General features: G+C 49.0%; 10 protein-coding genes across 10 annotated transcripts; 6 read left to right on the forward strand and 4 right to left on the reverse strand.

Moving 5' to 3' along the window:
• Positions 1 to 237: 237 nt before the first annotated feature.
• N7458_008443 (uncharacterized protein) lies at positions 238 to 1859 on the reverse strand (the record flags this gene model as incomplete). The annotated part of the gene is made up of 5 exons (XM_056911825.1): positions 238 to 414; positions 481 to 577; positions 637 to 1548; positions 1604 to 1733; positions 1781 to 1859. 5 exons carry the CDS (start codon positions 1857 to 1859, stop codon positions 238 to 240), a joined length of 1395 nt encoding a protein of 464 aa, XP_056764651.1.
• A 1731-nt stretch (positions 1860 to 3590) lies between these two features.
• N7458_008444 (zinc-binding alcohol dehydrogenase family protein) lies at positions 3591 to 5023 on the forward strand (the record flags this gene model as incomplete). The annotated part of the gene is made up of 4 exons (XM_056911826.1): positions 3591 to 3836; positions 3903 to 3943; positions 3999 to 4435; positions 4494 to 5023. 4 exons carry the CDS (start codon positions 3591 to 3593, stop codon positions 5021 to 5023), a joined length of 1254 nt encoding a protein of 417 aa, XP_056764652.1.
• An 822-nt stretch (positions 5024 to 5845) lies between these two features.
• On the forward strand, positions 5846 to 6664 carry N7458_008445 (MFS transporter; the record flags this gene model as incomplete). The annotated part of the gene is made up of 5 exons (XM_056911827.1): positions 5846 to 5972; positions 6020 to 6119; positions 6186 to 6264; positions 6335 to 6605; positions 6636 to 6664. 5 exons carry the CDS (start codon positions 5846 to 5848, stop codon positions 6662 to 6664), a joined length of 606 nt encoding a protein of 201 aa, XP_056764653.1.
• A 113-nt stretch (positions 6665 to 6777) lies between these two features.
• Positions 6778 to 7905, forward strand: N7458_008446 (HC-toxin efflux carrier TOXA; the record flags this gene model as incomplete). The annotated part of the gene is made up of 3 exons (XM_056911828.1): positions 6778 to 7168; positions 7283 to 7404; positions 7462 to 7905. The coding sequence occupies 3 exons, from the start codon at positions 6778 to 6780 to the stop codon at positions 7903 to 7905; spliced, it is 957 nt and encodes a 318-aa protein (XP_056764654.1).
• Positions 7906 to 8410: 505 nt separating this feature from the next.
• On the reverse strand, positions 8411 to 9556 carry N7458_008447 (zinc-binding alcohol dehydrogenase family protein; the record flags this gene model as incomplete). Its single annotated transcript, XM_056911829.1, has 1 exon — positions 8411 to 9556. The coding sequence occupies one exon, from the start codon at positions 9554 to 9556 to the stop codon at positions 8411 to 8413; it is 1146 nt and encodes a 381-aa protein (XP_056764655.1).
• A 586-nt stretch (positions 9557 to 10142) lies between these two features.
• N7458_008448 (C6 transcription factor) lies at positions 10143 to 12276 on the forward strand (the record flags this gene model as incomplete). The annotated part of the gene is made up of 4 exons (XM_056911830.1): positions 10143 to 10186; positions 10277 to 11161; positions 11233 to 11528; positions 11681 to 12276. 4 exons carry the CDS (start codon positions 10143 to 10145, stop codon positions 12274 to 12276), a joined length of 1821 nt encoding a protein of 606 aa, XP_056764656.1.
• A 574-nt stretch (positions 12277 to 12850) lies between these two features.
• On the forward strand, positions 12851 to 14394 carry N7458_008449 (Zn(II)2Cys6 transcription factor domain-containing protein; the record flags this gene model as incomplete). The annotated part of the gene is made up of 2 exons (XM_056911831.1): positions 12851 to 13471; positions 13546 to 14394. 2 exons carry the CDS (start codon positions 12851 to 12853, stop codon positions 14392 to 14394), a joined length of 1470 nt encoding a protein of 489 aa, XP_056764657.1.
• A 228-nt stretch (positions 14395 to 14622) lies between these two features.
• On the reverse strand, positions 14623 to 15563 carry N7458_008450 (RTA1 domain-containing protein; the record flags this gene model as incomplete). The annotated part of the gene is made up of 2 exons (XM_056911832.1): positions 14623 to 14841; positions 14901 to 15563. Coding segments are annotated over 2 exons (882 nt in total), but the record flags the coding sequence as incomplete, so codon positions are not given.
• Positions 15564 to 17457: 1894 nt separating this feature from the next.
• luA (3-isopropylmalate dehydratase LEU1) lies at positions 17458 to 19900 on the forward strand (the record flags this gene model as incomplete). The annotated part of the gene is made up of 3 exons (XM_056911833.1): positions 17458 to 17557; positions 17615 to 17721; positions 17792 to 19900. The coding sequence occupies 3 exons, from the start codon at positions 17458 to 17460 to the stop codon at positions 19898 to 19900; spliced, it is 2316 nt and encodes a 771-aa protein (XP_056764659.1).
• Positions 19901 to 20340: 440 nt separating this feature from the next.
• Positions 20341 to 27886, reverse strand: ags2 (alpha-1,3-glucan synthase Ags2; the record flags this gene model as incomplete). The annotated part of the gene is made up of 5 exons (XM_056911834.1): positions 20341 to 20389; positions 20469 to 20979; positions 21039 to 27235; positions 27296 to 27471; positions 27536 to 27886. The coding sequence occupies 5 exons, from the start codon at positions 27884 to 27886 to the stop codon at positions 20341 to 20343; spliced, it is 7284 nt and encodes a 2427-aa protein (XP_056764660.1).
• Between the last annotated feature and the right edge of the window lie 81 nt (positions 27887 to 27967).

Consider the following 27967-nt stretch of genomic DNA (forward strand, 5'->3'; position numbering starts at 1 on the left):
ACGTGATGAGTCTTGTTGTTCTGAAGGAAGCGCCCCAAAGCTCTATAGATTGTTGGAGGAGCGAGAGAGAAGAGAAGAGAAGAGAAGAGAAGAGAAGAGAAGAGATAGAGGATGCGGCAAAGTAGTCCTTTAATTTTGATGGAGGACAAGACAACCTATCTATCCTCACTGTCCGAGAGGAATAAACACATCCGGGGTCTCTCCCGGTTCATCGGCGTCATCCTACAGGGCGGTGGCTCATTCATTACCGGAGGAATCGCGCAATGCCCGGGTTTCTCGTTCCAACTTCTTATCACCAAAGAGCCCAATCTGACTAACAATGAACCAGGCAGAGGGGATGGCAACGGCCCACATCGCGAAGTTGAGGTAGACGCTTCCAACTGCAGCCATGATGGAGATACTGCTCAGACCGTACTAGAGGTCAAAGGTTAATATCGATAAAAAGAAAGGGAGCGCGCCAGGGTGGAGGGAGAAACTTACACTGACACACTGAGCGGCTGACTCAGTCCCACGCAACAACCCAGCAATTCGAATGACTTCCTCCTGGTCATCAGCAAGGTTGCCTACCACAAAGTATCTGACTGGAGATTAACATTGTTGCTCAACGGGACCTTCACGCTCACTCGGATTACTCACAGGTACATGTAATTGAGCTGGAATCCGGCGACCCAGAACAAAAAGAGTGCGAAGGCTCTTCCAAAGCCCGGATCAGTCCAGTCATACACTGGATTTGTTTTGTGGAACTCGGTGGTCACCACCGTGGCCCAAATCCAACACAAGCCTTGCCAACCCACAACAAAGAAAAAGGCATATCGGCTTCGCTTCTTCAGCGAGATGGACTTGTTGTCGAGGAATGCGCCAAGAAGATTGCCCATGATCAATGCAATGATGCCGGACAAGAACGAGCCGAGAGCTCTTGATCGTACAGAGAACCAGAGACCTTCATATGAAAACATCACCGCCTCGGTGTAAACCGCTTGGCAGATGAATGGGACGATGCAGAGGAACTTCTTGCTGACGAAAAGTTTTACCATTGTTCGAAGTTCATAGCCAATGCTGTTGGTTACTTGAAGCTGAACTGGCACTCCGTCTTTTCGCTGAACTTGAGACGGCTTGTTCAGGAGCAAACCAGCAAAGGGGCCAAGTGCCTGGAGTGTGATGAAGATGAGATAGACAGTGTAAGAGACACTGCCTTCCGTTGCGCGATGAGCATTGATACCCAGACTGATAGCGCCGCCTAGAATTTGCCCTCCGACACGGAAGCTGAGCCAGAATCCTAGGAAGCGTCCTTGGTTGTACGGCTCAGGATAAGCCAGTGCGATCGCGGCTTCCGCCATCCAGAAAATGCCTGCTGAACTACCACAGAGAGCGGCGCCAAGGAGTACCAGCCATTCGTCTCCGAATCGATTGTTTGTGTACAGGCCTGCGGCATATGGCGCATAGCCCATCGTTCCGACGATGAAGGTCCACTTGATCCCAATGAACCGGACAATCACACTTCCGAAGAAGCAGGATACCACCATTAGGGCAAATGTTAACGCATTTGCTCTATTTCATTATTAGTAATATGAAACGAGGATTGAGCGCCTTCAGCTGATCCTACGCATTAACGAGATAGGGCTTCTCCTCGCCGCCTCCACCGAGCGAATTCATTGCGCCCCAGATGCCCGGAGCGAGGAAGTTGCAAATCCCAAGAATGAGAGCATTGTAGAATGTCGACCGATACCATTTGACTGAAAGGTTAGCATGATCGATCAAAGCTCGCACGTTTTCATCTCACCTTGATGGATCGGCGCAGTCAGGGAGTCACTATTGACCTCCTCATCTTTGGGCGAGGCACTTTTCTCAGAACCTGACATTGGATGAGCAGTTATCTGTAAAATGTGGGGTTGTAAGGATTTATTCTAGAGAACATCAAAATTAAGAGACGGACGGTCATCGACTTTATGCATCCCGTCTCGATGGTAGATCTATACCCAATTGCCGGAGCTTTACTATAGGGCCGAGACAAACTGAGATTACGTGCTATGGAAACATCGGACCTTAATCATTATTTTTCGATCATCTTGTTGGTCCAAATTCCTATCTTGGACAAGTTAGGCTCCTGAGCCGCGGTGGATATTGTTGTTGTTCTCAGCCGGGATTACGTGCTTGCATGGATAACAACGATGCGACACAAGTAGCATATCGAATAACGGCCACAAGACGTTTAGGTCAGAACAGAAATAACATCAATCTTTCTGAGCTAAAGGCTATATGTTTAGTCCAACTATTTCTGTGATTTCTCTCGGGCGAGAGACAAAGCCATGCTTCTGGGTCTCCATTTCATGGCTAGTTTTGCCCCTCGTACCGCCCGACTCTTCTTCAGGCTTACCGAGCCCCCGCATGAGATATTCGACAAAGGAACAGGCTGTCCTGTTAAAAGATTACGAATTTCCTTTATATCACAATGCTATTCCAGCTGGCCCAAAGCCATTAGCAAAATCGCGATGTTCTGTGAAGGCCACAAGCAAACGACTGAGCGGCATTGGCGAGAAGCTGACCAGCAGTTCAAAGGCAGATGAAAAAAAATCATGATATTTCTCCTAATGATAGAAAGGACAGTCTCAGTATAAATGGGGTGACCTTCTTTTGCGCCTGCGGTCTCTTTCTCTCGCTGTTCTTCATGATCAAATTCGGAAGCCCCGAAAATGGTATCTTGTCCATCCCAACATAATGATACTCACGATGTAAGAGCCATACTGTACGGAGTACATAGATTGAGATAAAAAAATGGAGGAGGTAGCTGACAGGTGTAGAAAATACCATCAGTAAGTGCTTTAAATTCTATGATCGGTTAAGGGCTGCATTATTCAGCTTCAGCTTAACCGGCCTTGAAAACTCGGCCAGACAAGTTGCAGGGTTTCGTCATCAGAACCCCGGATCACATCAGTTTGGAACCCTAAGACACCTTCATCTTCAACCACCACATTACAACTGCACGTCCCATTTTCGATCACCAGCTGGATTTTTTGTTCAATGCATTTGATCTCTCGATTTACACCTCACGTGCCTTCTGAATCGACTGATCAATGCACGTTTCGGCCCTCAGTCGAGGCCCGCCAAACAATTTGATCTGAAGTTTGTAGGCTCGAGTCAATAAAGAACTAGCAATCATTACTGATTAGATGTGATCTACTTCCCCCTCCCTGGCCTGCCGATGAGATGTCCCCATCACGTCATTTAAGCCCCGCCATGAGCAATAGGCAGTGTCTCGATCACTCCATGAGATGCCACCGGATAGGCTGGATAACGCAAATTCAAGTCTTGGTACTACTTTCATTGAAAAGAATCCCCTCTCATCTGGCATTACAAAGCCAAGGACTCGGTGGGGGCTTCCCTAGACCTACGTGCTTTCGGCAAAGGTTGATATCAATCAATGCCCCCACTCTCAAACGTGATGAACGTGCTTTGCCCTATTTATTTCTCGGGCGAGAAATATGTAATTAACTATGGTAGTCTCAGATGCATATAGGTAGAGTCAGATCTGCAGTTTTACATTTTTGTGGCCGCTTACTTCTAATATTGCACTCTTGGACCCGACCATCATCATGGCAACCACTACCTGCCTCCAGCTTGACGAGCTGCCAAAAAAACCGGCAAACTTCCATCGCTATATATTCTCCGGGGCTTCTTTCCCTTTTACTGCAGTCAAAGAAGAGAAAACCAACCTAGTTTCACAAACCGCAGAAGCACGACAAAGCGTGTTACTGCTCAAGGGGGTCCGTGAACAATACACTCTGGTTAAAGATCATTCTATTCCTACGATTCTACATCCCGGGGAAATTCTTGTGAAGGTACGATAGATATATTCTGTTCTCTTACATGTACATCAATGCAGCCTTCTCATTACTCATTTGCAGGTCCTTGCAATCGGGCTCAATCCGATTGACTGGAAAGCACCGTACGTCGAACCTCTGCACCATTGCGAGCATACAACTAACACGGCGTCGGCTCAGGGCATTCAATTTTGGCATTCCTAGCTTGCCTTGGATTAATGGACGTGATCTAGCTGGACTGGTGCTGCAAGTACCCCGCGAGAACTCCCGCGTCCGCGTGGGTGATATTGTCCTAGTACCCTCGACGGATTATCGAGACATTCGGAAAGCCGCATTTCAAGAATATGCAATTGCGACCGACTTCAATGCAGCGCGAATTCCATCCTCCGCATCTATTCACGCATCTGCCTCCCTCGGAGTAGCATTTGTGGCCTCCGTCTTGGCTCTCGGCGTTTCATTTGGATTAGATTTCTCCATTCTTCCCAACTTACCTGGCCCCAATCTGCCTCAAATTATCAATGAATTGGACAGAGATGATATCCCTGCCGATATAATAGACGAGTGCTATCCATCCAGAGAACGCTTACAACGCGGTGACTGGGTTGCAATATGGGGTGGTAAGTAATATAATGTTCCCTGGCGCTCCAGACGTTATCGCTAACAGAGCCCGAACAGCTTCGACAACAACGGGGCTAGTGACTTTGCAATTAGCAAAGCTGGCTGGACTTCGAGTGATTTGCGTGGCCGATGCTGCACGACATGGAGCCAAGCTCCTGGAGTTTGGAGCCGATCTTCTGGTGGACCGACACGATACAAATCGCGCAGTGGAAATCATACGCGGAGTCACAAGTGGTAAACTACGATATGCAATTGATATTGTGGGGAAAGAAACTGCAACTCTGCTTGAGAAAACTTTGGATCCTTCGGAACATTCTCATTTGCTTGGGCTCACAGGATTACCCAAAGTGCGTAACCCAGGCATTCGTTACCACACGGTGCCTATCAAGTTATTTCATACTGCCCCCACAGTTGGTGAGAGCATGGTTCGCTGGCTAGAAGACCTACTTCAGTCGAATACTCTCACCCTTCCCGAGATTGTTCGCGCTGAGGGTGGACTGGAAGGAATTAATGCAGCATTGGATTTGCTTCGAACTGGGTCTGTTTCGGGAAAAAGAATTGTTGTTGGGCTAGAGTCGGAATCATGACGGATGATTGACGTTTGCATGGTCTACTTTGAGAACTGGCTTTTGGCATTGTGGAATATTTAGACGATCTTAAATATCGAAACCCTGTGGCTTGAGGCAAATATGAACGTTCTTATTTGAAATAAGTGAACTAGGCGAGGAGCTAGAACATGAGGGTGAATTTGGCCGATGGGTAATCTTTGAAACTTGACGAGTAGGTAGATGCCCATGATAGGCAATCATGGTTTTGGCATCGAACTCAAGATTTTAGGGGTAAGGACGAATTCACATATGTTTGCTAGAAATGGTGACTTTGTGAAAGGCACTTGAAGGCTGTTCTCAAACCAGAAAACAAAGAATCATTCTGTACGATCTACGAATAAATAATCGTTACAATTGTTCTAACTTTCCCCTGTCTCGTAACTGCCGCCAGGGGGTTTAGAGACTTTCAATCTTACTTCTGAGAGTATCCCTGAATAGCTGGTGATTTCTTTGGAGGTTCGGAGACGGACTCCGATCAGGCACACTCCGGTCCAATCCCGAAATATAGCCCGGTAGATATGTGCAGCCTACTCTAGATTTGAGAAGTTGCCCTGCTGCAAGCGAGACTTCCATGATGAGTCCGGATTTCGGAAGCAGACTCCGATTCCCTCAAACCTCAGGTGCCCCAGGCATTTTGAATAATTGATGGATGGATGCAGGATAACAATTACTCATCAGGAGAAATATTACTCATATATACACCATTTAGCATAATCTGAGAGTTATAAAAAGTGTTAACACTAGGTATAGCAGCACCGCACGCCTTTCAGCTAGAGCGTTCCAGGATACAGATCTGTGGCAATGGCAGAGACTGCATCTTACACTCTGGATGGGCCTCCCCCAGACGCGTCTGAAACTTGGCAAAATCACTCTGTACAGAAGCGAGGGGGTGCCCAAAAAGCCCCTCCAGGGAAGATGCCGGTCCCAAGTACGAGTACCCTACGGGGCTCTCGGTCGCCCTCATCTTGACTTCAGTTACTCTGGCCTATTTTCTCTTCTTCCTTGATCTTGCCGTCATTTCAACGGCCACGCCAGCTATTACTTCCCAATTCAACTCATTGGTAGACGTTGGCTGGTAAGTACAGTTCCACTCCCATATCATCGCAGACCGGTTTTGCAAAACACTGTTTATTCTGCTTAGGTATGGTGGTGCCTATCAGCTCGGAAGTGCAGCGTTCCAGCCTCTCAGCGGCAAGATTTATAGCCAGTTTCCGATCAAGGTAAGTTTCAGTCTACGGCTTAAACAACCTGTCGGGTTGTGAATTCAATTCCAACAAAGTGACAATATAGTGGACCTTTCTGGTTTTCTTTTCCATCTTCGAAGTTGGATCTGCCATTTGCGGAGCAGCTCAATCATCGCCCATGTTTATTATTGGCCGTACCATCGCAGGAATAGGTTCTGCTGGTGTGGCTAATGGAGCTGTGACAGCCATTTCTGCAGTGCTTCCAACACAAAAACAGGCGCTTTTCATGGGGCTCAACATGGGTATGGGTCAGCTGGGACTTGCAACAGGACCAATTATCGGTGGAGCCTTTACCACCAAAGTCTCTTGGCGATGGTGTATGTTATTCCACTACCCTCCAATTTTAGCGCTCATTGGACTAAACTGCGTGACTTAGGCTTCTATATCAACCTCCCGTTGGGCGCTATAGTCGGCGGATTCCTTTTCTTCAACAATATTCCCGAACCAAAGCCCAAGAGTCCACCCAGGCAGATTCTCGGGACCGCCATCATGTCTCTAGATCTCCCAGGTTTCATGCTCATCTGCCCCGCGGTCGTCATGTTTCTTTTGGGACTCCAATTTGGTGGTAACCGATACCCTTGGAACAGCTCGGTTGTGATTGGCTTGCTGGTTGGCGCTGCCGTCACTTTCGCTCTTTTCCTGGTCTGGGAGTATCGCCAGGGAGACAATGCCATGATGCCATTTGCAATGCTTAAACACAAAATCATCTGGTCAGCGGCAATGACGATGTTCTTCAGCCTTACCAGTGTTCTCGTCGCCGACTTCTACATTGCGATCTATTTCCAGGCTATCCACGATGACTCTCCTTTAATGAGTGGTGTGCATATGCTTCCAATCACACTCGGCTTGGTCCTGTTTACCATGGTTTCGGGTATTCTAAGTATGTGTCTCTACTTTCATTCATTTTTCTCCCCCTAAATCTTCAGGCTAATAATTTGTTGGCTCCACGACAAAGTCTCCGTTCTGGGATACTATCTTCCGTTCTTGCTTGCAGGAGGCGCAATTTCAGCTGTGGCCTACGGATTCCTATCAACACTCAGTTCCTCGACCTCGGCGGCAAAATGGATTGGGTATCAGATTCTGTACGGTGTTGCGGGCGGTTGCATGGCGGCTGCTGTAAGTCTGATACGTCGCAAGGTATGGTTTCATCCGCTAATCACGCCTTCTCTGTAGCCCTACATCGCCATACAAAACCTCGTGCCCGCAGAGCAGATTTCTCTCGCTATGTCTATTGTCATTTTCTGGCAAAATATTGGAGCGTCAACTTCTTTGATTGCAGCAAACGCCATATTCAGCAATACTCTTCGTCATGAGCTCCAGCAGCACGTTACTGAAATACGTCTCTCCCCAGATATTATTGTTGATGCTGGTGTACGATCCATTCGCAACCTGGTTTCCGGCTCTCAGCTGACTACAGTCCTTGCTGCCTACGCCAAGAGCGTCGATCATGTCATGTATCTCGGTATCGCTGTCAGTGTAGCTGTCCTGGTCTTCGCTCCCGGCCTTGGATGGAAGGACATTCGGAAAGTGAAGGACCTTCAGGCCATTACTAAGGAGTCTCCGGACAAACCTGGGAAAGAATCGGCGAGACAGGAGGGAGGGGTGAGTGAAGCGTAAACGAGTGAACCGCACTAGTAGCTGGGAGTTGTTCTGAGTGTGTTCGTAGTGTTGCTTGCTCTTACTTCTGCCTCTCTACCGACGGGGTAGTATTTCATTGATTTGTGTTGTACCGGCAAGAGTCATTTCCCGTTAAACCTGTTGGAATTGGCCTTGAATACGAGATGGGCTCTAGTTGAATAGCCATAGAATCTTTGATATCAATCTTTTCTCGAGTTGCGAAATGCTCATAATGAATATATGACGAGCAGAAAGCGACTCGCATACTGTAGCTGAATCCCCGTTCGAATTCCTTGCTCTATGAGGTGTGCAACTTGCTTCCTCCCAACAATGGCAAATTGATAAAGGAATCAATGTGAAATAGCAGGGCAAGTTGTCGTTATGCACATGGCATGTGTTCAAAATTAGATATCGAATATGTTGCGAATATGCTGCGAGAATCCTCAAACTGACATCCTGTTCTTACTAAAGCGAGGGCTTCTTCCAACTGTTGTTTGACACTCAACTATATCGTCACTACAAGCTTCTTTCCCGAGACGCCTTTCCTCTGGAGATCCAAAGCCTCTTGGATCTTGTCCAGACCCTTGCCGACAACCTGCGGCGGAGGAGCTGGGACAAATTGGCCTTGCTCCAGCGCATACGGCAGGAAATCCATATAGATACGAGCAACGACACTCTTCGGGTCGACCAGACCGTTGACAAGGATGAATTTGGCCTCAACTCCAGTGATGAGGCGCGTCCCAGTCGACTTGATCATGCCGCCTACCATGCCCATCAAGAACGTGCCCTTCCCGACGAAGGAAGTAAGCTTCTCGGCAGGGATGATAGCACCAGCCACGGCGATGCGCTTTCTGGTGAGCTTAGGATCATATTTCTTCATGACAGCAGTGCATGCTTCGACTGAGCCATGGCCAATTGTGTAGGCACCCACAAGCTCGTGACCCTCAAGAACACCGAGGATATCTCTGACCAGCGTTTTGCTTCTGTAGTCGAAGACATGGGTAGCACCGAGGCCCTTGACGTATTCGAAATTTTTGGCCGACGAGGTGGACAAGACTTGGTAACCGGCAGACACGGCAAGCTGCACAGCATTGCTCCCAACACTCGACGCACCGCCAGTGATTATAACAGTACGTGGTTTGCCCGTCTTGCCCATAGCATTTGTAGGTGCGGGGATCTGAGGCATGTCGAGGCCAAGATAGTCTGGGTGGAATAGGCCGTATGCTGCAGTCCCAAGACTGAGCCCTAAGACACAGGCTTGTTCATCGGTAATGTGAGAAGGGGTGGGCGAAAGCATATGTTGTCTCATCACGGTGTAGAGCTGGAAACCTCCCTCGGCCGGGTTGTTGACCTCTTTAGCCAGCGCCGTAGAACTGCCGAAGACTCGGTCGCCAACGTGGAAGCGCTCCACATTGGGGCCAACCTCAACCACTTCGCCGGCAACGTCAGTACCAAAGATGAAAGGGTACTCGATATATCCAGCGAGCGCTGGACCGATGAATTGCAACACCCAGTCGAAAGGGTTAATAGCCACGGCGCCATTCTTGACCACGACCTGGCCAGGACCGGGAGGCGTATAGGGCGCATCGCCAACTTTGAAGGGAATGACCTTCTTGGCAGGAATCCATGCCGCCTGGTTTTGAGGAGGCATTGCTGTGAAAGAGTGGGAGTCTGGTGCTGGATCTAACAAGGGGAAGTACCTAGTTGTGTATCATTTGAGATCAAAGGAACACTTTGCTCCCCTGTAGAACGAAGAACAGCTTTATGTATAGCCAGCATTGTGATTAAAGCTTCGAGAGGCGCAGGGGCTTGAATGTTAACTGTCGGCGGGCGCAGTACACGGATTTGGTGGACAGAATTTCACGGTAAGGACAAAACATCAACGGCAAATGGCCTATAATGGCTGTCATAGTGACAGATAACAGGACTTACTTGGAAAAGGCAATGCAAAAGGACGCCCACGTATTCGGCCATGCCGATGATTCTCAGCAGTTAGAATGGAACCGGACTTCGGAGAGGGAAATCCGTTCAGTCACCTCCGCTCGGAAATATGTTAGATCGGAGTGTCGGGGCTCTCTCCGGGGGATCAACACCGCGCTGGAAGACGGAGATCTCCCACCTGCCTCCATCTGACCACCAGTCATGAATCGAAAGTATTCGGTCTGTCTAGCCTAGTTCTGGAAGTCCACAAACAGTCAATACGATGGAGAGATCGAAAGCAGCCCAAGATAGCACCTATGGCCAAGCTTGCACGCAGTGCTACAAGGCAAAATGCCGCTGTGTGCGTACGGCCAATGGCAATGATTGTGAAAGGTCGATAAGTGACTTATCTGATTTCTCGACTCACAAGGCTCGACTGATTGGCCTACAGATGTATCCGTCTCAGAAAAGCCTGTGAGCCATCGGAATCGGTTCGCAGGCGCAATGCGCAGACAGCCGCAGCTGAGGCGTCCGATATGCGGATCTCTCGGCTGGAAGATAAGATGGAGAGCTTGTTATCCGCCATGCAATCATTCATCGGTGCTAGGGGTGAGACTGGACCTGCTGTCAACGTCATTAAACCGATGAATGAACATGGCAGCGCTCCTTCGATCACGTCCCATTCAAATAGTACTCTAGTCAACCCGACAGACACGAACCTTGCATTGAGCGATGGGTTAACATCCGCAGCGGGCTCCATTGCGATAGTCTCGTCGCCCCCAAATGCATTGCTACTGCCTCATCAGTACCCACTATCTCCCAATACTCCATCACTGATACAGGCAGACGAACGACTAAATTTTTTCCGATCCCGCATGCTGCCATTTTTTCCTTTCATCGACTTGACCCCGGATATGACAAGCTGGTATCTGCGGCATAATAGACCTTTCCTATTGCAAGCCATCCATACCGTGACCACCTTCTCAACACAAGCAAGGCTGGCTCAAATCGAAGAGTTGAAGCGCGTCTTGTTCACATCTGCTCTGCTCGAAGTCAAGTCAAATATTGACCTGTTGCTGGGACTATTGACGTATCTAGCATGGAGCACGGATGCTTTTCTCGGCAGAGCAGACCTCCTCTCGCGACTCATGATGCTCGCCGTCTCACTTGTGTATGACTTGAGATTGTTCAAGCCCTCATCAACAGACGTCGAATTTATGATGATGATCACCCAGGGGAGGGCTGATGACAATAGCGGGAGCTCCGTTAATGAAACGCCCTATGAGCTATTGGAAAGACAGCGAGCAGTACTGGCATGTTTTATGCTAAGCTCAAAGTACGTTTCTGTCAAACTTGACTGGGGTCCTGTGCCCGGGGCTCAGCGTTACTAAAATTTGACTATCTCAGTGTCTCGTCCCATCTCGGGCGCCAAGATGCTTTACGATGGACGCCGCAAATGGAGAAGGCGCTTCAACTAATTGCCACGAATGAATCATGCGCCTCAGATGATTTATTCATCTCTCAAGTCCGCTTACAGTTGTTAAAGCAAAGAGCGGAGGATATCCGGCGTCAAGACGAAGCAGATTACCTTTCCACGGGTGCAACTCCCTTGGCATCAGCGCCTCGTTTATTCTATATCAAAACTCTGCGAAGAAAATTAGAAGAGCTTCGCGCTTCATTCCGGTCAGAGACTCCCCATATTGGTAAGTACATTCACAGGCGAGGAACTGCTGAAGTATCTCGTTTGCCAGATAACTAATTTCTTTTCAATTTTACCGGGGTTCTCCTCCGGTTTCTCATGCAGACATTCTTAATACACACGCACAATACGTTGAAATATACATTAATCACCTAGCGTATTCGATCAATACAGACTCACTTTCTCTGCACCCACCTGAACGAGAGAATGAAGGAGTGGTCAACTTGGGACTCGAACGTCTCGAGTGTTTATGGCTGTCAGTTGAGAATATCAACTCATGGCTGAAGAATTTCTACAGAATCCCCTGCTCGAAACTTGTCGGCCAACCTTTTCATTTCTGGTCGCAAATGATTCTGAGTATCACACTCTTGAAATACCTCTCAACCCTGAAAGACCCAGAATGGGACTGCCAAGTGGTGCGCAACACAGTCAATCTCATAACAGCCATCGAGTCCATGCTGCAGAGAATTGAATTGAGTGGCAAGGAGCCGGAACTTCAGTGCAACGACCATCTGCTGAAGTATTTGTCGAAGCTTTTGAGCAGAAGTCGCATGTGGGCTCAAGCCCAATGGCACATTACTTCTCAGGTACAAGATACGGAGACCAGGATGTCTCAGAGTGTCAATCCTGACACCAACTCTCACGATTACCATGTGCCTGATCTTGATCAGATGACCTGGATGCAATCGATGGACCTGGGAAATGAGCAGTGGTTTGAGGATGTACTAGGCATGCCTGCGACGTTGTACTAACTTGCTGGACTTGGCGTATTACTTCTTATTGCCCAGCATAATCCCATGAAATCGAATGCAGAAAGAGTCCTTCACGTCGGCAATCGCTATGAGCGCAAATGTAGGCGACCGACCAGTCCCTTGGCGTAATATGTCCATGTTAGTGCAATTTTGGGCTCTCTGAAGAAATACTGAGCCTAGTCGTCGACACTCTCCCTCAAACCTTCCATTTAGCAAGGACCGCGTACTATGATGTGCCCGGCGTAGCGGCAAGCGACCAGGTTTACACAACGATTTGAACGCATTTCAATCAATCAATCAATTTTATTGGGAGTCTCCGCTATTAGGAAGTATATCAAACCCTTATCCTCTCAATTTTCCATACTTTTGACAATTTGGTAGGTGCGGCGCTAAAAATAGAAAGCTCAGCATGTTAGAGTTGTGCGCTCTCGCCGCCTTCGCCGTGATTATTTGGTTGCCTACCATCCATCATCATCTTCAACCTACTATCCAAACTCCAGTTTTTTTCACATTTGGATTGTGGCCCATCATCGATCACCAGGAGGAATAAATTTATCCACTATAGGGAGCGAGGATGGAACTCGAGAGTTGGATTCCTGGTGTATTTCAGGACCTGGGACAGCCTTTTGGTGTCACCATGAGTCCGTTGCCTCAACGACTTGATGAGGGCATACCACAAAATGGATCATCAGACTCAGAAATAGGACCCAAAATACCAATGGAGACTAGACCAGCTAGAACGAAAAAGCGACCGCATACAAAGTCACGCCAAGGTTGTCTCAACTGCAAGGCCAGAAGAGTCAAGGTTGGACCCGTCCACCTATCGGCAACTGTGTGCAGAAATTGTTTGCTGACATATCCCCAGTGTCAAGAAACACAGCCTCACCCGTGTTCAAACTGCGTAGGACGAAACATGGCGTGTGTCTATCCATCGAAAGACCAGCTCTTTCGCCGTCGTCGACCCGTTCCAACTGAAGGACCACCTGAACGACAGGAATGGGCCCATGAACCCATCACTGGCGTATTCACTGCATCACCACTAACAGGTTGGAAAAACCTGTCATACAATTTCTCAGATACATTTTCGGCAGCCGACCTGCGGTTCTTACATCACTTCTTGATCACCGCATACCCGCATCTCCCTTTTGGGAGCGAAGACATATGGAAGACGTCTCTGCCGGCATATGCGCACGAGGTAAACTTCCCATTTGTTTACTTGACTCTGTTTCTTGAAATAGTAACGTGTGTATGCCAACCAACTGAGTACAGTGTCGACATCTGATGCATGCAATTCTCTGCCTGGGAGCTTCTCACCTGTCCCGAATCACACAGAATGGGGCTATATATACGCCTATGGCCATAGCACATAGAGGCAAGGCGCTTAAAGCACTAGGCGAAGCACTCGCAACAAGCGACCAGTGCACCAGAACCGAGCTAGATTTATTGTTAGCCACTACTTACGCCCTTACATTCCAGTCTAACTACATGGAAGACGGGCTTGTCGATTTCGTCGTCATGGTTCGAGGCTGCACAATCATAACTTTGCGTATCCTGAATATCTACAAAGGGAGCGAAATGTTTGACTCGCTTACGACGGAAGCTATCTATGCTCGTGTCCTGCCTCGTCTCCCACTGACTACATGCTGCGATGGGGAGATGCTGGATATTTGCATTCTGACCCTCGAAGGTATCCAACCACTGCTCCAAACTAGCAGTCACATGATAACCTACCAGGCTATCCTGAACGTATATAGGGGATTGCAACTCTCTGTTCGAACAGGATTTGTTGCGCTGAGCGAAGTATACAATAGCTGGGGACGAATGGATAATCAGCAGTTCATGGAGCTCCTAGATCCCGGAAACCACGTCTCACGACTGCTGCTCCTTCATTTCGTTGCGATAACAGTTATGATGTGGCCAGTTTTCTGTATACTGCGGCCATCGATGCTAAAGAACCCAATGGCCGACCTTACTCCTTGTCAATGGGGTGTTGCTATATACCAAAGTCTGCCTTTGAATATGCGCGAGCTGGTGGAGTGGCAGGCAACTTATATTGCCTCGGGTGGAGCCATACGTAGTTCACTTGGGAACTTGGATAAAGTTCATGAGCAGTTATAGGGTATACTGGACAGAGAACGGAAAATGTCAATGGAGTGTCTATGTTATCTAACCAGGGCAAAGCTGGATCAGATATGAACAGGGAGAACAATGGTGAAATAGACAGTTGCGTGACGTCCGCCACAATAGACAAAATCAAAGATAGAGACAAAGAGAGAGAAAATGGAGAGTTGGCCTCAAAAGCCTCCAAGACCTCCACGGCTCAGGGGCTTTATGGCTCAGACCCGTCTAACATAGCGGAATGGGCATGCTATCACTTCCAGAAGGCATTGTCTCTCGTATTGCACGAAGGCCGAGAGGAAGCCATCGAGCAGGATGATACCACCCCAAGGTCACCAGGGCAATAAACATTGGAACTGCTTCTAGGACGTAAAGCGGCCATTCGTGAGTCCAAGTATAAGTGTTCATGCCCATGGAGAATTCAATGACTCGATAAATTAGACGGACCTAAGGACGAGTAAGTCAAGTTCTAAGTCATTGTAAATTCACCTGTAGAAACCACTGACCATCATAAAAAAGCCCGCGACATAAATCCCATTCAAGACCAATCTCACCCCGCGTTCCATACTGTCACCTTGTGGAGACGGTTTCGACTTTATGTCAAACCAAATGACGATAAGAAGAAAGAGCGCGAAAGTCACCAGCTGCAAAGCCAACCCGCCAATAAGAACGCCAACACCGGTATTCTTCTGGGTCCCTTCCCAGTTATTCGAAGACGCAATTCCACTCCCAGAGGCCTGCGTGAGAAAGCTCAGAATATCCGACGCAACGAAGATCCGAGGAATCCAGGCGGGAGAGACCTTCCCAAACAACAATAAGGGCAACTTGCCCGTAGACCGGATCAACCGCCCAATCAAGATATACAGGCTGGCACAGACCAGCACCGGGGCAATGACAATTAGTGTGGCTGAAGTCGCGTATAACGCGATGTTATCTGGTTTCTTGACGCTGCCAGCTCGGATGGCGTATGCTCCGACTTCAATTGCTGCACCGATCATGACGGGAACAAAGTATCCTGTTCGACTGAATTTCCCTGTGCAAGGTGCAATCACAGACATGTGTAGGTGGTAAATAAAAGCGAGGAGGTAAAGGATGGTGAATATAATGGACGCCGCCAGAGACGGATCATAGAAGTATATAGATTGGCCCATGTTTTGAAAAGGAAAACACTTATTTTTCAGGCAAGATGTGTAGTATGCAATATGATTGCTCGATTGGAAGTGAGTAGATAATGAGATGTTGTTTGAAAGAATATTTCAGTCCCAAAGCATGGAATCTTTATATCTTTTCTCTATTTCAGTAGCATATTGCTCAAATCTATCACCAAGAACTATGGCAATTGGAAGTGGATGCCAACAAACCAATAAGCTTCTCCAGTCAGCCTCGTATTCGCACCTCGCATTTCCCTCCATCGTTCCAAAACAGGTAAAACTCTGGTATAGGCTTCATATCCTGCTGCCTATGGCATTTCCAATAATTCAATGCACCTGTTTACAAGCCAAATAGTTGTGCGTTCCGTAAATAGTTCCACTGAGGCGAGCAGCTTCACTTAGCTGTGGAATCTCTCTTCCCCAACACACTCCTCCACAAGATATCATGGGCCAATGGCATTGAAGAGAAGTCAATGTCTGAGGCAGCCTTTTTCAGAACACGGTCGAGACACAAAGAGATGTCGCAAAATACGGGGTGCAACACCGTTAGACCAAAAGGGCTCCACAGGCGACATTCTATGCCTAGACAGTTATATCTTCAGTTACGCCGCGTGAGGCAACCCGGATGGAATAACCCCCTCTGTTTTCCTTTGAAAAAGTAACTGTCACATCTGATGCGTAGCCATCAACAGCACCTCTGGAGAGTTCTTTGTCGAGGCAATGCTGAATGTACAATGCCTTGTTATTTGTTAATGACTGTATTTGAAACCTCGATGATTGTCACTATTGCTTTCATAAACAAACAGTATCCCCTTCAATCTCCAGCATCGCTGCAATAGAAGGATATTCCATGATCCAATCTTCCATCCTGAATGACATATTTCCCATCGCAAAGAATTTATTTTGCGTTGTTACGGTATCATGCAACTTGACTACAGTATACACGTTCATGTGTCTCTATCCGGCGAGAAACTCCACAAACAGCCTGCCTGATAGTCTCCAAGGACGTAGCGCTCAAGAGCAGATCACTGCACCTTTTTGACGTGAAAAGGCCAAGAAATATAATATTGGTTGTTTGGGCCACGCCGGGTTGGATCTCGCGTGCAGGGGGAGAGCTGGTCACTGAGCAACAATGAGTGCTTAGTCAGCTATAAGGGAGCATAGACAGGGTGAAGACACAGACCTGCCAGTCAGAGTTCTTAACTAACATAGTCAATTTCGTACAGTACGGGATTCATTTGATGCGGATCACACCTTGGTGAATCGAAATTGCATCAAAGGAGGCCAAAGCCAGGTTGCACACCCCGCCTCCTAACTTACACAGCCCGAGGCACAGTCATTCCAGAGGGCGGGCCTCGACCGGACCCCGGCGGTCTTGGCCAATTAGCGGCCAATTATTGCCTGAGTCACCCCCGGAGTCGGTCGGCCTACGTCATGTTCATAAGTACTGTCGCAGTGACCGTACTTCCGTAGTTACCGTACTTCCGAGAGTCGGTGAAGACGGGGACATTGTGCAGGTCTTATCGACCCTGAGATTGACTGCTGATAGAGTCTCTAAGAGGGTAGTGTTTGTTCACTCACAAGAAAATGCTAAAGTCTCTAGAGTCTTTATATAACACTTTAATAAAACTAAGAATCTAAAAATTGGAGACGCGCAGAGCCGCCCGCAAGCGCCAGTAGCCGCCGTCGCATTTTTCTGGCCCACCCGATATCGGCGCCCACCTCTTTCGCCACCCCAACCAATCAGAGCCAAGACATTCAGCGCTGACCGACCGAAGTCGGCGTTGCCCCTCGAGAAGCTCCCCAGCGACATCGCGCGCGCTGCAAAATATAAGTCCTGGCTTCTGCTTTCCCATACCTCCTCAACAAGGGCTGCACGAGCTTTGCTAATTGCATACTTCATTCATACAATATGCCCTCCGCAGAGACGAAACCGAGGACCTTGTACGACAAGGTCTTCGACGACCATATTGTCAACCAGCAAGATGATGGCACCTGTCTGCTGTATATCGGTATGCAGGCCGAATTTCCGACGAGCTGCCCGCAATTCCGCTAATTCCCAAATACAGACCGGCATCTGGTCCACGAGGTGACCTCACCTCAAGCTTTCGAGGGCCTGAAGAATGCCAGCCGGAAGGTCCGCCGGCCGGATTGCACTCTGGTGACCGTTGACCACGTAAGTCTCAAGGCGCACAACTTGTTTGACTAGTAGACGAACATGCGCTGATCAATTCACTCTTCTGTAGAACATCCCTACCAGCTCCCGGAAGAACTTCAAGAACGCCTCCGAATTCATCAAGGAGAGCGATTCCCGTCTCCAATGCACAACTCTCGAGGAGAATGTCAAGGACTTTGGTCTCACCTACTTCGGCATGGGCGACAAGCGTCAGGGTATTGTCCACGTTATCGGCCCCGAACAGGGCTTCACCCTACCCGGAACGACCGTTGTTTGCGGTGACAGCCACACCTCGACCCACGGTGCCTTCGGCTCCCTGGCCTTTGGTATTGGAACTAGTGAAGTCGAGCACGTCCTCGCCACCCAGACCCTCTTGACTCGCCGAAGCAAGAACATGCGTGTCCAGGTCGATGGCGAGCTCGCTCCTGGTGTGACATCCAAGGACGTTGTTCTCCACATTATTGGTGTTATTGGTACCGCTGGTGGTACTGGTGCTGTCATTGAGTTCTGCGGATCTGTCATCCGTGGGCTCAGCATGGAAGCCCGCATGTCTATGTGCAACATGTCTATTGAGGGCGGTGCCCGTGCCGGTATGATTGCTCCGGATGCGATTACCTTCGAGTACCTGAAGGGCCGTCCCCTTGCTCCCAAGTACGGCAGCGCCGAGTGGAACAAGGCCGTCAACTACTGGTCCTCTCTGAAATCGGACGACGACGCCAAGTACGACATTGATGTCTTCCTCAATGGCAAGGACATCATTCCTACCATCTCCTGGGGTACCTCTCCTCAGGATGTCGTCCCCATCACTGGTGTCGTCCCTGGCCCTGATGACTTTGAGGATGAGAACCGCAAGGCCTCTTGCAAGCGAGCCCTCGAGTACATGGGTCTTACTGCCGGTACCCCCATGAAAGATATCGTTGTGGACAAGGTCTTCATTGGATCCTGCACCAACTCTCGTATTGAGGATCTGCGTGCGGCGGCCAAGGTTGTTAACGGCAAGAAGATCGCCGCCAACATCAAGCGTGCTATGATTGTCCCCGGATCTGGTTTGGTCAAGGAACAGGCAGAGGCTGAGGGTCTCGACAAGATCTTCTCTGATGCCGGATTTGAGTGGCGTGAGGCTGGTTGCTCCATGTGCCTTGGTATGAACCCAGACATTCTCTCCCCCAAGGAGCGCTGCGCCAGTACTTCCAACCGTAACTTCGAGGGTCGCCAGGGTGCACAGGGTCGTACTCATCTGATGTCCCCTGCCATGGCCGCCGCTGCCGCTATTGTTGGCAAGCTCGCCGATATTCGTGAGCATGTGGTTTCCAGCCCTGTCCTTGCCAAGGTCCAGCCCCAGGTTGACATTCAGCCCGAGGCTGAGTCCCCCCAGACTGAGGACGAGCTGGACCGTGTTCTGGACCTGCCCGCTGATAACGAGCCCCACACCAACACCTCCGCTGGTGGTAGCAGCGCTGGTCTCCCCAAGTTCACCGTCCTCAAGGGCACAGCCGCTCCCCTTGACCGTGCCAACGTTGATACCGACGCAATTATCCCCAAGCAGTTCCTGAAGACCATCAAGCGTACCGGTTTGGGATCTGCTGCCTTCTATGAGCTCCGTTACAACCCCGACGGCCAGGAGAACCCTGACTTCGTCCTGAACCAGGGCATCTACCGGAACTCCAAGATTCTGGTCGTGACTGGTCCCAACTTCGGCTGCGGTAGCTCCCGCGAGCACGCCCCCTGGGCCCTGCTGGACTTTGGCATCAAGTGCATTATCGCCCCATCCTTCGCTGACATCTTCTTCAACAACACCTTCAAGAACGGCATGCTCCCCGTCGTTGTTTCGGATGAGGTTGCTCTGAAGAAGATTGCGGACGAGGCCCGCGCTGGTCGCGAGCTCGAAGTTGACCTTGTCAACCAGGAGATCAAGGACGCCGAAGGCAACAAGATCGTCTCCTTTGATGTTGATGGCTTCCGCAGGCACTGCCTTGTGAACGGCCTGGATGACATTGGCCTGACTCTCCAGATGGAGTCTAAGATTCGGAACTTCGAAGCTAGGCGAAGCCTGCAGACCCCCTGGTTGGATGGCAGCGGCTATCTCCGCCGTGGAAACGGTGGTGCTACCAAGATCGAGGCCACTCCTGTGCCTAAGACTAACCGCGGTGACGTCAAGGGCGAACCCCTCGAGTGGTAAAAGTGGATTGCTTACTGCCTGGTTTGGCGCTGCGGAGGATCGCATTGGATATAGTAATGAGTGCTATAGTCCTCCATTTTGGTTGTTTCCTTGGGTTTAAAAAACAATATCCCCCAATGTTATTTAACTTGTCGCTCTGCATCTCTCGGGGCTTGATTATCTTCGGACTATTGGCTTGCTTTAATAACCTACGAATCTCAATGAGAATGAATTATGAATCTCAAAATAAGGCTTCCATGGATTTCTCTTCAGTACATTCTTGTAGAGCCAATATCTAAGAATTGCACATGAGAGAAAATGCCATTACATTAGATACTATCGAAATAGAGAATAGCCAGACAAATAAGGCTTGAAGTAAGAGATTACAAAAACAACACGAACAACAACAAAAATCCTGTTCAACCACACTGTGTAGCCTTGCCCGTTTCCTTCCATGACAGCTAAGGTTTGGAAAGTTGCTCACGCCGGAAGAAGAGAAGGAAGCCACCACTATTAGAATCAAAAGGAATCATTAGCAACAAGACCATTAAAAGCAGGATTGAATTGCTCCAGAGGATCAGTAACTTACCATATCATCAATTGGAAGATCAAGGCAATCCAGAACCATGCATTAGCCAGTGCACCAGCTCCAGCCGTGATATCCGGTGATATAGGCCCGGGCCCAATCCTATTCGGCGCAAATGCTCTTGCACAAATGGTCGCAAGAGAACCGATGACCTGCGATACAAGTAGTGTGAAACAGATATGCATACGGGTGAGGGTCTGCAAGAGGATCATGCCAAAGCCGAGACCCTGTAAGGCATCCATCACGCCGAGCCATAGCCAGAGACTTCGTGAGACCAGTGCCCCGGAGACATAGCTCCCTGCCCATGGAAGGAAAAGGCCGGACCCTGATGTTCCCCACCATATTTGTGCCCATCGGGGCGCCCCAAGTCCACAGGCCACGATAGGTAAGATCCAACTGTGTGATTTGGATACCCAGGCAAGTAGCAAGAGAATAGCTATCCAGACAAATCCGAAGAAGACGACGCAAAGGCAAAGGATCTGCCATGGCTTGGCATGGTTGGAGATCCAAAAGACTAAAAGGGAAGCGGGTTAGCAGAGAGACTTTGTATAGAGCGGCCGCATGCATTCATACAGTTCCAGTTACGACCATAGGGAGCACTCAAAAAGAAGTTTTGGAGAATGACGACCACCCAATTCCACAGCACGATCTTGCGCCGGAAGACTGATTTGTAGAATGACGGAACCTTGCCAGGAGTCTGCCGGTAATAGTTCGGCAAGCCGAAATAAACCAGCAGACCGATGCCCCACAGGAAGGTAGTGATCGGTGTACAGATGGCTGTCATTCTCCACGTATTTGTGATATTGCCCTGTGCGTCCAGAATCCCAGCGTTGGAGGCTTTCGTCAACGTGGAGCCCCAGTACCAGAGAGCTATCACGTAGGCCTGCTGCGTGCCCTGAATCAAACAGGCACGGAACACCCATTTCTTAACTGGGGCGCCGCTTTCGTCGCCGAAGTTGAGCGCAAAGAAGATCGAACCGCTGGATGAGGCTGCAGCATAGACACCACTGCCGATATTTTGTATCCAGCCCCGGGTGAAGGAGTTAGGCTCGAAGTGAGCAACGCCAATGATCAAGAATGCAGTTCCGTATAAGAACCATGGAACTGTGAGAACCAGGATGGACTTGCAGAAACGGAAGAAAAGCCACCACAGGATTGACGTTATCAAGTATACTGTGGCAATACCATACAATTTTGCCTCGCTTTGGCCAACTTCTCCTGTCAAAAGGGTAATTTGGTAGGAATTGGCAGCAATAATCTGGCCGAGACCGAGGAATAAGGAGTAAACGGGCCAGTCACCAATACGCATCTGCATCCACTTCTTCAAACCAGTAGGCGGCACGTAGTCATCTCCAAGGTGGAATTCATCGTCTGCCTTTCTCTCCGGTCCACCGCTCTCGTGGGACGTTGTATCGTCGTTGGTGATGGAATCCGGAGGGGAACCTCTTCCTCCTCCTTTCCCAGTCTGCATTGAAGGGGCTGGAGATTGATTGCGGCCAAGACGCGCATCTCGGAATCGATCAAACCATTTCTTCTCGCTTTTTTCGAGGAACTGCTCAATACAGAGCTGAGAGTCGGAGTTTGAGCCATTCAAGTCTTCGAGTTTCTTTTCGAAGGCTCTGTAGTATTCTCCATTGCTGTCTGTGAAGAACGGGTCGACTTTTTGCAGTTTATAATCTTTCTTGTCTCCGACGACAGAGTCCACAGATAGCACTGAAGCGTTACTCAGCCGATTTCCAGCCTCTGCCCAAGGTCTTGATGGAGGCAGAAGAGTGTCTTCGCTTCCTATTATACTGGGTGCGGTCGAGCTAGAAGGACTGCCGATGGATCGACCGAGAACAGAGCCCTGACTTGAATGCCGGGCTGAAAGAAGCTCCTTGGGAAGAAATATTCCGGGAGATAGAGGAGCTTGGGAGGAACTTTCCATCCGGCGTCCTCTTTCAGTAGAGTCACCTGCCATCGGATATTCCTCATCGCCGTAGCAAGTGGACATCATCTCATCGTCGCTTTCATCTTCGGTGTCCGGTGATCCTCCATTCTGCATTTCCTCTGTCTCCATCACACTTGCTTTCCCATGGTCTCTGCGTCCACGACTTTCCAAAGGAGCCGAGAGTGGTCGTGGGCCGACACTCATACCAAATGAAAGATGCCGACTGAGACCTGACTTTGGCCTCCCTTCTCCGGGACTTGGGTCACGGCTGTAGATGATAGAGCTTCGTTGCAAAGAGGCCATCGTCTCTGGGCGACTGGATGACCGTGGCAGTGGAGTTAAGGTACCACTCGACGCGCCAGACCTACCAGACCCAGCAGCCTGTGGTGTCATCATTCCATAGATAGCGTTATATGTAGAGGGAACGGCATTTGATTGCGCCTGAGTCTTTGCCCGTTCCTTGTCATGAACCCGAATCGCCGTCGACTGGAGAATTTCCAGGTCTTCGATCCATTGGGCCACAGGGAAGCGCTGTTTAGCTGACCTCGCACGCATCATGGCCCTGGTCTCAGGTTTAGAACTCAAAGCACTGTCAATAGCATGTTTGAACTGCTTGAGAAGGTGAGATGTCGTCGTTGACTCAACCGTATACCACCATCCGGGCATCTGTCCAAGTCCACCTACTCGAGCACCGATACCGAGAGCACCTTTGCGACCGAACTCAACCGCAACAAGACCAAACGGTTCGTCGCGAGATGGAATCAACGCAAATTCTACACCGGAAAAGATGAATGGGGGTAAGACCGTGAATTGTGAACGTGAGAACACGCGCCCTGGATAGAGCTTCATCATGCGTTCCAGCTTTAATGCTGCAAACTTTCCGTATAGATCGATAACGGGTCCCACACAGATTAACTGGACATTAAGTCGAGATTCGAGAACGCTAGGCATGACATCTGCAATCAGATCAATGCCCTTTTGCATAGACCATCTGCCCACGAACACCATGAGATCGGCATTAGGTATCTGTTGTAGACCAGCCCATTCCTGTGCTTGACGCTTGAATTCGGCCCGCCGGACTTCGTAGTCCCCATCGACACTAATTTCATTCTCTTTTGGTAACTCTTTATTCCACTCCCCCGTGTCCGAGGGGTCAGGATTTGGCAAGTTTCCAACTTTTCCCAGGCCCCAGAAGATAGGATAGCGTGCATAGGATCTCTTGCCATATTTCTTGGATACACCAACAGCGCCAAAGCCTTGCTGATGAAGACGCAAGTAGCTCGCACCAGCGTGAAGCAGATTGAAGACTTCGCCGAACTGAACGTAGCGCGCGGCAACTTCCATATCGAGATTGAAGACGGAGCACACCTCGCTCTTTTCTTTCTGTGTGCGCATCGGCCATAGGCCCTGGAATTCTGCGTTATGAAGGGAAAGGCAGATTGGAATGGTCTCAGGTAATTGATACAGAGTCGCAATTGCGCCATGGTAGTCGTTGATGTGATATAAATCAACCGGGAACCGCTTCAGTGCCTGGGCAATGCACTGGTTCCAAGCTGAATAATAGATCGCGCTATCGAGATCATCCATTCGAGCAGGATAGGGTTCCTTGGCGGACTGTTGACGAAATACTGGCGCATCGAGAAGGACATAGGTAATATTTCTCAAAACGTGGTACTGAATCTTCACTTCGTAGGAGTTCCCAAGAATCATGACAAACATCGATTCAGCGGGCCTGTCAACCGGGTATTGTATTCCCCCGACGCATGGAATGACCCAAATAAGATCTAGGTGGCCAAGTTGCTTGCTCATGAGCTGGGCCATGACGCCCAAGCCGCCAATTTTGATTCTGATTCCCCAGTCGTCAATATCATACTCCATGGTCGCGACGAGGACCTTTCGTTTGTGGGAGGCGCGATTGCCAAAGGCAGAGGTGCTTTGGAGGAACCTTGACTTGTTCGCCAGTCGTGCAATTAGACTTCGAGGCTCTCCATTACCGTCTGCCTTGAATCTCTTAAGAATATCAAGGGATATTAGGGTCTTCTTTTCGGTCACACCAACCTGGTTGAACTTAATCCTGTAGAACGTCTTCTTGAATATGTAGGCACAAGTTGTAGCCGTAATCACCGGAACAATCCATAGCAGGAAGAAGAGGGCCATCTGCACGTATTTCGAGCCTGCTGGAACCAACTTGAATCGTAGAGTTGCATCATCGATGTGTATTCTCCAGGCCAAGTGTGGATCTGGTGGATGTTCAGTAATATTTATCGTCGTCGCAGTACGAGAAGATGGTGGTAGACGATCGAGAACTGAGTCGCCATCTGCATCCCCAAATATGTAGCTCTGATCAGGTTTGCCGTCAGGATTAATACCCCAAACGTTGAGTTGACCCTGAGTGGGCCATTCCGCCATGAAGCGGAATTTCCATAGACCGTCGCTATCTTGTTTCACTACATTTGGGAGACCAGCATCATACCCGTATTCATTGAAAGGCCCATTGAAAAACATATGAGGGAATCGACGAGGGACATTGGAGTTCCAATCGGGACCATCTCCCTCTTGGAAATAATCACTACTCCCTGTGAGGCGGCTCCAGTATTCGACACGGACGTGTTTCCCCTTCCATCGCTGTTTCTTCGTCCCGGACCAATGTTGCTCTTTGATGGACAGGTTTCCTCCGTAGTATGGAAGCCAGTCGCTGAATGAACTGCCCCAGTTAGTCGAGTAGCGATACATATCTGCTCCAGCTGCATGTTGCTGGACATACAGAGAACCGTCTTCCCGCTCATGAAGAAGGCTCGTGGAATAATTGGCAGAGGTGAAGATCATCGGGTTATCACGTTGGCCGATCCTAATCAAAAAGTGATCGATGGCATTGGTGGTACGCCCATCGATGCTGGTCGCATTCCGGACAGTGAGCCTGTGGATTCCGTTTTCCACGTTGGTCAGAGTGGCTGTCCATGCCCAAGTTGCTGGGATTTGACCGGAATATGACACTTTGTCAGTAACGATAGCCCCGCAGTCGACAGTACCCAAGTCAATGGACGGGATGACCCCAGTTTCGGTTGATGACTCGAAGGAGATTGCTTGTGAGACCATTGTGCAGTTCATCTCTGTTGAGAAATACAAGCCAATATCAAGACTCTCAAGTTGCCCAGGGGCGACCTTAGAGCGTACAGGAATGTCATGCCCAGGGGTAAATTTCGTGATCATCGGACGGGGAGGTACAAATTTCTCTTTCGGAACGTAGGCCCTGAATCCATAAGGTTGGAGCGTGATGCTGTCAAGACAACCATTTGGTTCTTGTGATCCATTGAGATGCAGTCTTATTGCACTGTCTTTGAGAGTAAGTTCGTCGTGTGGATAGAAGAGATTTTTCACAGTGGTGTTGGTGTCAAATGGAGCAACAAGGGCTGCATCTGGATTGGAGCAGTCAAAGTCGTAAGTCACCGTCTTGTTGTCATTTTGATAGACAAACCAGATGGTCTGGTTTCCAGATTCTCCAAGGTTCTGCCCTTGATAGTAAGGACTACGTAGGACAGACCACATTCCTGTCTCTGTAGGTAAACCATTCGAGCCCGGGTAGTAGATATCGTGGGTCTGATTCGACAGCAATTGTATCCACCAGCCATCATTGAGAGCAGGGAAGTCCTCTCTCATCTGATACATGTGCTTGATGATATTTCGCATGAAATGGGAAGGATCCCGGTGATCATATGTGGCGGTCTCATCGTGACACCCTAATCGCCCGGATTTGATCGGCCAGTTGAAATATTGTTCCGAAATCAGTTCAAAGCAACCATGAGTCTTCCATGCAGTTGCTGGTGACATGGCTTGCCTACCGTAAATATAGTTTGAAGCTGTCGCATCAAGAATGTAGAATGCCTGCTCTTCACCCCATAGCAATAATGGTATACCTGGTAAATGCAGCGTTGTGATGAAGAGTCCGAGAAGATGTCTCTCAATGCCCATTTCAACAGTCGGCCAGCGGAATACATCCTGATTTGTCACACCATACAGATGACGCGGGTCAAACTTTCCATTATTTGCGTTGATTAAGTCATTGGTAAGGACCATCTCGTACCACGCTTCAGTCCAGTTGACTGGGATATCGTAGCCGGCTGCCAGGTTTCCATCCATACCCAAAAATCGAGTGAGAGATCGGTAGATTGAATAATGAAAAGCAGAGCCATCAATAGCTTGTTGGTTCTCACCTCGAAGGAAGAAGGTTGAGTCTGATGAGTTTGTTAACTGAAAGGCTTCGTCTAATGTCTTGGGAAGCATATCAGGCTGACGGCCACGGCCAAGAAAGACCGAACCTAGAGTGTTTCCAACGGTAATCTCCCCTGGCAAGAAAAAGTTGGGTTTGCCAAAATGCCGAGCACATTCTCTATAGGCCCCAGAAATGTCACCTAGCGCATCGACTGTGGCCTGCGTAGCTTTGTCATATCGAAAACCATCAATGTCGAGAGAGGAAATAATGATGCATGAGTGTCTAATGAGACGTTCTCTGACGCTAGGTACCCATTCGCGAAGACGGTCTTGAACAGAGGCAAACTTTGCTAGTTCACGTTGCCAGTCGGGATAAACCCCGAATGCTTCAATATCGCCGTATTGGTCGAAATCACTGTTATAGCATCCTTTCAACTCTTCTTCAACATACCCATCAACGGGAAAGCCGGTCTCATTCCAGAAGCGAGGATATTCACAGGTTTGGTTGTAGGCATTTCCGAAATGGAAATCAACATAACGGCGATCTGACTTCCACTGGGCTTTATGCTCTAATGGTGAAAACGGCGTGGTTGTATTGAGATAACCTTCAAACCCGATCAGGTCTCCCATGCTGGATTGGAAACTCAATACCCCGCTCTCAAGTAAAACCTAGAATCGATTATGTACTTACGTAGCAACGGTATTGTCAAAAATCACATACATGCCTCGATTGTGGATTTCGGTAATAGCATCTCTCCAGGTCTGAATTGTTCCGAAGTGCTGGTCGAGCAGCGTGGTGTCAAGGGCTGAGTATCCATCGGAACCCCATGGTTGATTCATCAAGACTGTCCCAGCCAGATAAATACCCTGAATAGAAGTCACGCGTTAGTAAACATGGCAGTCATGGACCATATGCTAAGTTCATGCAGACCTTGATTCCCATCCCCTGCAAATAATCCAAGGTGTCCACTAAACCAACCACGTCACCACCATGGCGCATCTGATTCGAGTTTAAGTCATGCTCCAATAGCGTACCGTTGGTATTGTCATTGGTGGGGTCTCCGTTAACAAAACGGTCAAGAAACAGAGTATATATAGGAAAACGCCAGTTGTCGGGGGAAGGGAAGTACGTATGGTTGGGCCATTCGCCCCAATAATCGGCAGGGTTGGTTGCTTTTTCGTTTTCATTGAGATTGTAGGAAGTAAGAGACTCATCGTATGGCCAACATAATCCTGTCACTGCGAGATGGACGAGGACTACACCTCCACACTTCCAATGCATGGTAATTCCGCCGCGTGAACTATCCTCTGGATCTTTTTTAAGCTTAAAGCATGTGAAATGTCAAGAACGATGAGTTTTGTA

This window comes from Penicillium daleae, assembly GCF_028827525.1.
Source record: "Penicillium daleae strain IBT 16125 chromosome Unknown utg000007l_segment0_segment0, whole genome shotgun sequence".
NCBI lineage: Eukaryota > Fungi > Ascomycota > Eurotiomycetes > Eurotiales > Aspergillaceae > Penicillium > Penicillium daleae.